This window comes from Zootermopsis nevadensis, unplaced genomic scaffold, assembly GCF_977971745.1.
Source record: "Zootermopsis nevadensis isolate Lab colony 2312 unplaced genomic scaffold, Znev_1.0 Znev_ptg000005l, whole genome shotgun sequence".
In the NCBI taxonomy this organism is placed as follows: domain Eukaryota; kingdom Metazoa; phylum Arthropoda; class Insecta; order Blattodea; family Termopsidae; genus Zootermopsis; species Zootermopsis nevadensis.
The window spans coordinates 3,460,252-3,472,757 of NW_028259137.1; the positions used below are offsets into that span (position 1 = coordinate 3,460,252).

Here is a 12,506-nt window from a genome sequence, read left to right on the forward strand (position 1 = left end):
CTTAAACTTTTGTGTTCGTGTCAATAATTGCTGATTTTACGTCGACATCTGATCATTCCAAAAGTGATTATCATAAAATTATCAGGTCGAATTTACAGATTCTGAAGCTTTTCAATATATAACGTTCTCCGTTCACTTGTTACTGTCTTCGTACCAATGTTTTTTTCCTCAGTACCTTATTTTCTTACACTCTGAATCTTTTAATACCCAACTAACAACTACTCCATCACGTAGACTCCTCCTTGAGAACGTAACGGTACATTCGGGGGTGGGGACCAAAGAACTGCCTTATTTAAAGCCCCAAAGTTAATTACCATGTTGACAACAGTTCGCCATTGCCCCATGATCCACGAATGTAAACCACACCCTCAAACCCTATTTACCTAACATATTTTTTAATATTATCCTCCTGCTTCGCACAGATCTTCCATATGGTCTCTTCAGGCTTGTAAAACCAAAATTTTTACGCAAATTTTTCTCTCTCCCATGTATGCTATATGTCCAGTCCATCGAATCCTCAATAATTTTATCATCGTAAAAAAATGCTGAGGAGTACGTAAAATTGATCAGCTTCATATTAAATTCAAGTCCTTTACAAAGAGAAAACGTAAAATTATATTAAAATTAAATTATTTGGTTATTCCGTCAAATCACAATGTATTTAAAATAAGATAATTAAAATAATTAAAATATCATTCTTTGTTCCATATCGAATAATCGATTTACAATTGGAACAGTTACAACATGTTTCGGTTTTATTAAACCATCATCAGGTGTAATATTATATTAAATTTAAAACTCAATTACAATTTTTTACAATTTTTTTTCGTAGTGTAGTTTTGGAGGTCGTGTCCAGATATTTTCATATAATGGATCAACTTTATTGTTTGTTATTGTTGTTGTTGTTTGAAGTGATGCTTTTGATGTTTTAATTTTAATTTAATAAATAACAATATGACGCAACTACACTATTTTTTGTAAAATTATATGTTTACGCAATTCGATCTTCGTTTGTCAGACGCGAGACGGAAACATCTACGTGACTATCGGGCTGTATTAATGATTAAGCTGTTATTCCTGAGTGTTGGCGGCGGTGACGACGGTGGGGGGTTGGGCGTGGAGGATAAATGACAACAAATACGAAGACACCACGCATCAGCGTCAGTACGAACAGGAAACCAATATTCCCGTTACGACGCTCGTGAACGACTGCGTTTTCAGACATCGCTCTGCCATCCCATCCTCTCTTATTGACACTGAAATCTGAGCATCACCCACGCGCAAATTATTCAGTCATCTGGCCCGTCTTCAATAGACCCCCTCTCTGCGTTAGACCACACAGACAAGCGGCAAGTACTTTTATCGTAAGCGGTATTCAAACCTCAGGCCCACAGGCTCAGACGTTTACCTTTCTACTTTTAATTAAATACATCCATAAACACACATATACAGGGTGTTTATAAATCACACACATAAATAATAGGGGAGCTTACCGATATATTTACATAATTAAAATATAATGTTACGATGTAAATGTAAAATTTACGTTTTCGGGGATAAACCGCGTAGAATGTTAAAAGGTATCCATCATTTCGGGTCATTTTCAATACGTTATAGCGGCCGTCACCAAACTACACGCTTCGAGGCCACAACAAAATCGCAAAAAGTTACCCGGGCGAGTGAAGACAGCTCAGAATTCGCAGTTGGCAACCTAGAGCCGGCGTGAACTCGTCACGTGGCCTTGAAGCGAGCAATTTGGTGACGGCTACCGTAGTTAAAATTCAAAATTATATCTGCGTTCCTTGGTGTTTTCCTGGGTTACAACACTTCACAACACGACACCACATGATATTAAAAGAACGTCATTTATCCGATATCGCGAGAGGGAACAAGACTGGAAAATATTTGTGCTCTAAGCACGTAGTGGCTACATTCGATGGAGACTCGGTACTACTGCGTCTTGAGGACAAAATACATCAATTTTCACACCCCTTTTTTGTGCATTGTAAATTAAAATGCAAGATCCATTACTTCACGAACAACCTGCGTGGATACCGTGTAAAAAATGGCCATGGATTGACAGAATCCTGCCTGCACCCGGTTCAAGTCCTTTCACACATTATCGATAATCGACAGAGTACCTGGAACCCTAATTTGACGCATGAGTCCTGAGTTATATATCTAATACATCCTGACAGATTCAAGTATTACATACACAAACGCAGACGTAAAATGTGTCTAACATTTTCCTTACGTACTGAAATTCTAGCAACTCTCGCCGCATGGGAGGAAATATTCAAAACGTCAGCATTTTTCAATAATCTACAAACTGACGTGCAAAATAGGCCAGTGGGAGAATTAGAATTTCGTAAATAATATGGATCCTTATAAACGTTTGTTTATCGTACACATTGTACAGATATAATTATAATCTGACAAGCAAACAATTGTAAAATCACAATTTTTTTTACTATAAAAAACTTTTGAAATTAGAAATAAACAGATTTTCAGGTTTATTGCATATCTGCAGATGGGTAAAAGGAAATCTAAGACAGTGACCACATGGTCATAGGTTTACCACAGACACATTCGCAAGTTATAATTAGAAAAAAAAAATGTAATATTTTTTTTATATAATTACAATTCGTAATACACACACAGGTTCCATCTTCCGTACTTTTATTAAATAATCATCATGTACACTTTCTTACCCCTTACGAAGGAAAACACGCGTAACATTTAATGGTAACAACGCTGTTCAACATCCGGATAATCTAAAGGTGAGTTATCACGATTTCTCACATTTCCGAATCAAATTAAATATCCACGTTTTATGACAGACAAGAACAACAACCTACAAACACAAACTACGGCCTTATGAAGATGGCTGTCTTCCGTGTAATCTGGTAGAAGTTTATCGACGTTTCAGAGGTCCTTGCTTGAGATGAGTTATCGCCCTGATGGAAGGGGCTTCAACCCAGAGGACAGATATCTATCTTTTCTCACGCCTTACTTAGTTACCAATCTTTGCCGCAAATGTCCAACAAATAACATGTCTCAGTTTTATAACAAAGCGGTGCTTATTTCAAAGCTTATCGACGTACCAGGAGAAGGCATGTGATCACATTTCTTACGTATCTGAAACCAAGTTTCACACGCTCAAGGATTTACAGTCGTTTTTCGTCGTCATAATACCGCGGATATGGTCGTCGATTCTACGTCATAAACGGAACGTAATTGAAGCACGTTGTGGCTGGACGGTTAAATAACGAACTGGTTCAATACACCGGAGGCGATGAAGCTTAATTGAGGATGTTCCGTAGCCCGACAAAGAACTGGGACCGTCTAAAAGTCTATACTGACGATTCATAACAGTTTTGAGAATGTCCCGATGTCTTCCCTCTACCTCAAAATACAGAATAACTCTCGAAAACTGATTTTGTAGATGTCTGTTGGATTACAGCGCAGTGTAGTCTAGTAGAAATTTACCGACGTTTCAGAGGCACCTGCAGCCTCAACCATAAGTGCGCTACAACCCAGAAGACAGCCATCTTCATATTCAACGCCGTGGCAAAATCAAATCCTAAATCTGTTTTATGTTTTAATGAAAACACATCTCGTTCAAAAGATGACATTAGGAGACTCCATTTAATGCGTATATCTGCGGTGAATAATACTTCTGTCCCATGTGAAGCCATAACTAAGCATATCTGAAGTTTTGGTAAATAAATTCTGTCAGTATAATCACTCCTACCTTTATCAAATTCGATCAAAATAAATTAATATCGATTCAGATATGAGAAATATAGTATAAACTTTTAAAATTACACGCAATTCTCCAAATCAAAATATTTGTGTTCAGCATCAATCAGTACGTTTTCAGTCAAAAATGTGTTATTTCTGAGGTAATTCCAGAAGTAAGCAATTACTGTGACACCGCCAATAGAAAATCTGAGTGAAGATGAATTTAAAAAAAAAAATTAAACTTTAAAAACTCGTAATAACAAACTTTATGAATGTAGATTGCTTACTAAATTCCTAAACATTTCCATAACTCCGGCTTTAGGTGTTGAACCACGTCGAATGTAGAGAATTATCCAACGTTTCTGCATGCATTTCATTTGCCATCTTCAGGGTGAATGTTCAATGGTTGGGCGTTTATGGTAGCCTTATACACGGAAGCCAGTGAGCGGCGAGTTGGTTTTGATGGTTAACCATGGCAATGCCTGCTGAAACGTCGGATATTTGTGAACATTCGACTCGGATCACTTTCGAAGTTACACACTGGACTCACGACAAGAATTATGAAACATTCTACTCACATTGAACTACGTACGAACCGAGTTCAGCAGCAAGGTCAAAGGTCACAGGAAGTCGTCCCTGTAGAATATCTTGTTTCACTTGCAGAAAAAATTGATATCTGAAATAGAGGAAATTGACTTTTAGTACAAATATCTGATATGAATTTAGGGGCATCGCTATTGCATGTCACGAGGTGACAGAAATTTCAAGTTTCTGACCTCCCAAGACTCAACATTTATTTCTGACTTCAATAATCACAAATACTTATTCATAAACCCCGTTGAAATTTAAAGTATTAATCATTATTTCTGAGATAGTATAGTTGCGTCATATTGTGATATTAATTAAAATAATTATTATATTTGTTCCGATGTAAAATCGAATGCTCGATATGGAACATAAGATGATATTTTAATCATTTTAATTATCTTATCTTACTATTTTATTGTGATTTGACGGTAAACAAATATAATAATTATTTTAATCATTATTTTGTTTCCGATACCCGTAGTATTAAATCCACTAAAAGCTGCCTAATGGTAGCATCACTTGTTAAAAGTCAATCTGATCATCCATTGTCACTGAAAACTTCGTACATCAGTCGTGAGGTATAATGCAAACGTTTTTTTTTTGAGATCTACGTCCATTTTAGAATCTCTTTTGATAAGAAGCATAATCAAACACACGCAAACATCAAAATGGCCTCTATATAACACGGATATGTCCATGTGCTTACAGTGCCCCTACGTTCATATATAAATATCCGTGGACCCTTTCACTTTGTAATTTGTGATCAAATCATTTCTTCTGCATTTAGGATAATTTTTGTTTTTCGTACGTTCCTCAACGTATTAAGTATAAAATATTTAAAATAATCCCACAAATAAAGGGACTGGATAAAATACTCCCTGAAAACTGTGTCAACTTCAACAGGCGATATCAACCCTTTAAAACCTGCATCGATAATCAATAATTCTTCATTTTATGTTTATAAGTTTAATTCAATTTGCAGTGTAAACAGCGATTATTTCTTTAAACAGCGTTAACCAGTTGATCTTTCGTAATGGTGAAGCTTGGTGTTTTCTTCGCGGTACGGACCGGATTATTAAATATTTTTTAGACAAGCTTCGGCTTCAAAGAGTCAAGAAAGATTTCTCAGTTGCGTTTTGATTTCCGATTAACGTAATGACGTAGCGTTCACAACATAAGCATCATGGCTGCTGCAAGAGATTTCTGGGCTTTTTACAGAGTACAAATATGTCGGATGTACTTAACGTCAGGCAATCTACTTCGACGCCGGAAGTGACGTTTCAAAAGAGAGAGAATAATGTCAGAACCGGTCCTGAATCGCAGGAGATGATGCAGAATGAATTCAATTAAAAGTTTTTATACTTCCGCGGGCTAGTCAATAATTTATCCTTTCTGTGAGACATCTAGAATCGTTACTCCTTTATATACTTGCGAAAAGGAGACGAGAAAACTGTATGAAATCCATTACTCTCTTCTTAAAGTGTCCACATTCGTAAAGCGAAGAATACTTCAAAGGAACACAACAGGATTATTTTCTTACCAATTCTCCCTCGACTACAACACACGTCGTGAAACGTTAGAAATGCAAATATGTACAGTTCATCTGTACCCACGCCCTCACATTACAAGTACAAAGTAGAGCATTACAATACTTACGATAAATGCAGTATTAAGTTACCCCTGGGTGTACATAAAACGCTGGACACTACCCATCATCCGATATATATTCAACATGCAATGCGTTAGAAAGTTGGCTGGCTGTGATATTCGTACGTCACTGGGTGACTTCGTTGCCAACATACTAAGAATGTGAAAATTTAGTTTATTTTAAAATTAGTGGCTTCGCCTGAGATTTAACCCGGATCCCTTTGAATTCCAGTATATATCGTACAGGGTGATAGAAAACCCACACGAGACATAACTTACGTATGTTCTATTTGTCAAAAAAATATATCACATCGATCACACTGTACTAACAGAATTTGCAGGGACAGTTCCAGCTCACGAAACGTCGTACATAAGAACTAAAAGCCTGAATATGGCTATCTTCTAGGATGTTGCGCTGGTTCAGGGGTTACTGCTGTTTCCATCGTCAGGGCATTACTATGGAGAGGGTAAGTACCTCTGAAAAGTAGGCAGACTTCAAACAGACTACACGGTACAACATCCTAGAAGCCAGCCATCTTCACATTCACCGCTGTGAGAACCTTAAATCATCAAACATAAATCCACAACTGACCAATATCTATGAAATTCAGTATAAACATAACGCCATGGAGGTCACAACATTAAGCTACTTTCCGATAGGCTAACTTTGCCAGCACGTGACACTGTTGGGAATGCAGAATCGTTATATGCAGCGAAATGACAGCGACCTGGAAAATATGAACGTTCTATTAGAAGAAACTATTTATGGAAAATGGAAAAAATGTCACGAGTAATATTTGGTCTGAAGATAACAAGTCAGAGACCAATAAAATGCGTGTTTCTGTCACAATAGCCAAGATCCTTGAGCGTTTTTTCCCAATCGTAAAAAAATTATAATTCCCAAATAAAGCATCTCGAAAATATCTGTACCATCCCAGAGTGAAGACTACGTGTTTCGTTCGCCTTTTGTTTTCGTTCAGACAGATTAGATGTGCACTCAACAGATGTCACTGAAGTCTCAGCGAAGCGAAACACCGAGTAATACGCAAAACGTACTTCGATATAATAACGAATGTACTTGAATACAGTAATTGCCAATTAAAATCAACGTGACCTTGACACGTACAAAAAACATCCTTCCTTCTACATTTATTGACATGACTTTCATTTGTGCGTACTACTATTATTATTATTAAGTGTTCTGTCTTACGACAGGTCCATTGCTCTGCCCAAAAAGAGCTCTCCAGTTGTCCCTATTCTCGGCTTCTCGCTTTAATTCCTGGAACGTCATCTTCTTTCCTTGTTTAAGGTCGTCGGTTAGCTGTATCAATCTTCTTCCTAGTCCTCTCTTTCCTTCAACCTGGCCTTCGGTGATATCACTCATTAATCCAATCCTTCTCATAATATGTCCCAGCCAGTTAGCTTTCCTTCGTGTAATCGCCTGCAGAATGTTTCTTTGCTCGTTGACTCTCCTCAATACTTCTTCGTTGGTCACTCGATCCGTCCACCTGATCTTCTGTATTCTTCTCCAACACCACATTTCAAAACTCTCCAGGTATTTCTGTTCCTTCTTCATCTCCAAGCCCAACTTGCTAGTGAGAAGTTTCCTCAGCTTGACGAAAGCTGCCTTGGCCATGGCTATCCTTGCTTTTACTTCCTTGGTGCATAGGGCGTCCGTCGTGACTATGCTTCCCAAGTACTACGTAAAAAAAAAAAACAAAAAAAAAAACAACAACAACAACCAACAACAACAACAACAACCAACAACAACCCACACACACACACACTCCGAAATAAAATTTCGTATTTTCGGATATGAAACTCGTTGATGGGCTAAGACAGTCACAAACGACTTAAAATAAGGATTTCATTACACGCACTTGGCTCAAGTAATTCCAAAAAAATCTGAACGGTCGCGTAGAAACATGAAACATATGTAACCAAAAAAAACAACAACAAAAAACAGTCAGATGCTAACGTCAACGTAAAATCCCATGAAACAGGATATGGAAGTAAGGCCGTGAGAAATGAATGTTGAAACAAAAGACGAACCAATGGAAAACGGGTAGCGCGCGGCGAGTTTCCTCTTAGAGGTCTGCAATTAGCAGACAGACAGACAGACAGACAAACGTCCGCTGAGCCTGACAGGTAATGCCAATTAAAACGAAACCGTGGCATCTTTCAATTCCCTTCTCTTTCTTGGGATTACCGTTAAGCCTCGTGCTATCTCTCTCCCCGTTTACCTAATTTTACCCCGTAACAAGTTTCATTTTAAACCAAGTAAGAAAACCTTTACACATCGCTTTTCTTCTAAAGATTCCTAGCTACTCTACAGCCAATGTTCCACATTTACATTTCGGAGATTCCCGGTTCAAAATTATGTCCGGTTACAGGGTATTATTATTCAAAGTTCCCACGATTTTCCTCAGCTTGTCCAAACTAACGCCTCATCAGTAATTCAAACAGGCCCAGACTGTCATTTCCGAAGTCAAAACCTACTCAAATTTCATTCTATCAGCAAACTTTATAGCTGAAAGTGTCTTACAATAAACTAAGAACTGTAACGTATAGTCCATGGTTCGATCTGTAGTAGGTTAACCCCAGAGAAACTGTCTCATCGCCGGACGGTAGGTGTTAGCCGATATATATGTGGAAAATCCACATGTTTAAACTCAATAAAAATAAATTATGGGAAATTTTCGCATGTGCAAGCACCACTATACGTATCCTACTCGTTGCAAAAGCTGTCGCCGATATCAACAGACCACAGCTGGAAATTATTCTGTCATGTGCAAGGATTTTTTCATATACACGAGGATGCAGGAATCACGATATTATCGTCGTTATAATTAACATCAACGTCTATTCGCGAAATTCTATAACGTAAATAGTGCATACATTTACAAATATAAATGAATGCAATTAATTTTCAGCTCGATATTTCAATAGTGATATATTTCACTTCAAAAAGAACTGTTAATGTTTTTATTATTTAATTATCAGACCATAATTTAACTTAAAATAAAAACCCAAACTTAAAAATAAAATTCTGTAAGATACATTGTACGCCATTTATGATGTATGACACTTGTACACGTAAAGATATTTGACTAATTCCGGGCATTAATTTATACAGACGACAAGCATTCAGACTGCAGACATGAAACCGTTTTCACATTCATTCACTTTATATACGAATGTTTTAATGATGCATTTTTAAACGCGATTTGTATAGATAATGTTGAAATAAACTGAAGATTAATTCCTGCCAATGTTAATGGGGAGCTATTTATGTGACAAAATGACCAGATTAATATCAACATTATAATAACATATGAAATAGCCTGCAACGAAACATTTGCTAATTAAATATTAAATCCTTTCCCAACAAAATTAATTCCAAAATTCGACAATGACTATCAGCAAATTAATTAATGGTAATCAAAACCCATGAACAGGATTTAGGATCACGGTAATTAGCTTAGAGACTGCAATGTCTACTACAGTATTAACTAACTCTCTAATTTAGCGCGGGTAATATCAAAGCGCGCCCCTGGACTGAATCCTGAGTCAGTTCAATAAGTCTCCCGCCGTCACAGCCAATTACCTTTAAGATGCGTCTTCTGGGATGGGATGTTGTGTCACGCGGTCTCGTTGAAGTTTACCGACGTTTCATAGATGATTGCTCCCTCTATCATCAGGGCGATGAGTAGCTAATCATGGAGGCAGCACGCACCTCTGATACTTTCACGTGACCACGCTGCGAAACATCCCATTGGACAATAACTAAGTAACTAGATGGCTTAGGGAACCCGAAGGTTCATCACCGAATTAACCAAAGCCCTCCACCGGACCCTGTCCTGGGCCAACAAAATCCAGTCTCCTTCAACTCCTATCTCCCATAGATCCCGCCTGAGATTATCCTCCCATCTACGTCTAGGTCTCCCCAGCGGTCTCCTCCCTTCAGGCTTCCCAAATAGTGGACCCAACCAACCAGATGGCTTACGGAACACAAAGGTTCATCACCGAACTAACCAAAGCCCTCCACCGGACCCTGTCCTGGGCCAACAAAATCCAGTCTCCTTCAACTCCTATCTCCCATAGATCCCGACCGAGATTCATTTAAATTTCTTTTCTAGACTCTGAAATAATTTGTGCTATTTTATAGAATCTAAATCTCGCAAGAAATATCAATGCAATTACGGCGAATTACAAGTCTTACGTGTACCCGATGTCATTCAATTCCAAAATATATTATAATTATTTCAACCCTTTAAATTACAACTGTTTCACCTGTTTTAAGAATCAACAACTCTTCATTTTGTATTTATATGTTTCGTATAATTCTCACTGTAAACAGCGATTATTTTCTTAAACAGCGTTAACCAGCTGATCTTTGTAATGGTGAAGAGTTGTGTTTTCTTCGCGGTACGGACTGAATTCTTAAATACGTAATATTTAGACGAGCTTTGACTTCAAAAGGTTAAACACTTGATCTTTGTAATGGTGAAGTGTTGTGTTTTATTCGCGGTACGGACTGAATTCTTAAATACGTAATATTTAGACGAGCTTTGACTTCAAAAGGTTAAACACTTGATCTTTGTAATGGTGAAGTGTTGTGTTTTCTTCGCGGTACGGACTGAATTCTTAAATACGTAATATTTAGACGAGCTTTGACTTCAAAAGGTTAAACACTTGATCTTTGTAATGGTGAAGAGTTGTGTTTTATTCGCGGTACGGACTGAATTCTTAAATACGTAATATTTAGACGAGCTTTGACTTCAAAAGGTTAAACACTTGATCTTTGTAATGGTGAAGTGTTGTGTTTTATTCGCGGTACGGACTGAATTCTTAAATACGTAATATTTAGACGAGCTTTGACTTCAAAAGGTTAACCAGTCGATCTTTGTAATGGTGAAGAGTTGTGTTTACTTCGCGGTACGGACTGAATTCTTAAATACGTTATATTTAGACGAGCTTCGACTTCAAAAGGTTAACCAGTCGATCTTTGTAATGGTGAAGAGTTGTGTTTACTTCGCGGTACGGACTGAATTTTAAAATATTATTAGGATGAGCTTCGGGAGTTTAAACGATTAAGTGTGTTAAAGAATTCATAAGAGCAGGGCACAAAACAATTTTGCCTTCCAGGTGTTAAAATGCTCTGAACACCGCAATGTACACTGCTGATGAAGGGGATATATAATTACGTTGATGGGGGCACAAAATCAGTCCTAATTGAGACTATTCGCATTTTATCCGCATTATCTACAGTCAGTGCTGTTATTGATAGTTGTCATTCTCTTTCAACTCCATTAGCAGCAAAATCATAAGAACTGGAACAATAAACATTAAATGCAAATCACGCAAACCATCGTGTAACAGTTGTTTTATACAGCTGTGATTGATTGATTGATTAATTAATTAAGTATAAGATGTTATCATACGTAGTAAAAAATGGGATTAATAATTTTTGCACAACACTCCCGTTGAATGCCGGACTACTTTTTGATATATTACTACCTGTTCTCTTTTCGGTCCGCACCCGGTGCGTTATATTACTGTTGCTGGCATACCCCTCGGCAGCTAGTAATTTATTACTAAAGTTCTTATGCACATAACTAGTTTAATTTATATCACACGCCTACAAATTCCAAAACCGTTATTGCTCGTAACATTAAAAGTTTGGATAACAAAATCCATTTGACGTGTCAATTGCGTGAAATGTCTACTAATCAACCACAAGTCAACCAACTAGTTTTAACACACGCTGTCAACAATACATAGCATATATACTAAACAGATTGTAGTATAATTGGTCTACCTACTACCTAAAGTTTATTCATAACAAATCCCTATTACCTACATTTAAATTATTAAAGTTTCCACTTAACAAAATACTCTGATAGATTCAAGTACCTATCCAGAGCATTAAAGTATTAATACATCTTATTCCCATTAATGATAGCGTCGCACATTCTTTAAAATCACCTACCCCACTCCATATTATTCTTGGAAGATGTCTGTGTTCTGTGATATTTCGCTGTGCGGCATGTCAGATGCACACGACGTTTCGGAGACGATTTATCCTTCCTTCATCAGGGGTTATCGCCCTTATGACGGAGGCAGTAGTCACCTCTAAAACGTCGGTATTTCTCTACCAGCTGCGTAACATCCCAGAAGACAGCCATCTTGTACTCGCCGCCTTGAGAACCAGAAATCTACAAATATTCTTCTTCCTTGATGTCATCCACCTTTATCACTGCAATAGGGTCTTGTCCTGTCGTTGTTCGCCACGTTTCAGTAATGCATTTTCTTTTATATCACAAGAAATTGTTACACGCATGTAAAGTTTTAAGTTGAACGCCGAAATTGTAGTACCGTTGTCATTCTGCAGATGGCTCTGTGCTTATAGCCTCATTGTTTCGGAGTTTAACTTGCAGAATGATGTCCTTGTGGAAGGAAGGAAGGAAGGAAGGAAAGAAAGGAAAAAAGAAAGAAAAAAGGAAAAAGGAAGAAAGTAATAAAGA

At 37.5% G+C, this 12,506-nt stretch overlaps 1 protein-coding gene across 10 annotated transcripts in view; it reads right to left on the reverse strand.

Annotated features, from left to right (window-relative positions):
- Positions 1-12,506, reverse strand: part of LOC110841260 (band 4.1-like protein 4) — a 334,673-nt gene that overhangs the window by 95,014 nt on the left and 227,153 nt on the right. For 9 of the 10 annotated variants that reach the window (XM_022086634.2, XM_022086635.2, XM_087343391.1 and 6 more), the window contains one exon: positions 4,323-4,420. In XM_022086634.2, coding sequence (XP_021942326.1) covers positions 4,323-4,420 — 98 coding nt within the window. The remainder of the gene's footprint in view (positions 1-4,322; positions 4,421-12,506) is intronic. The other variant, XM_087343389.1, reaches the window with a different exon arrangement.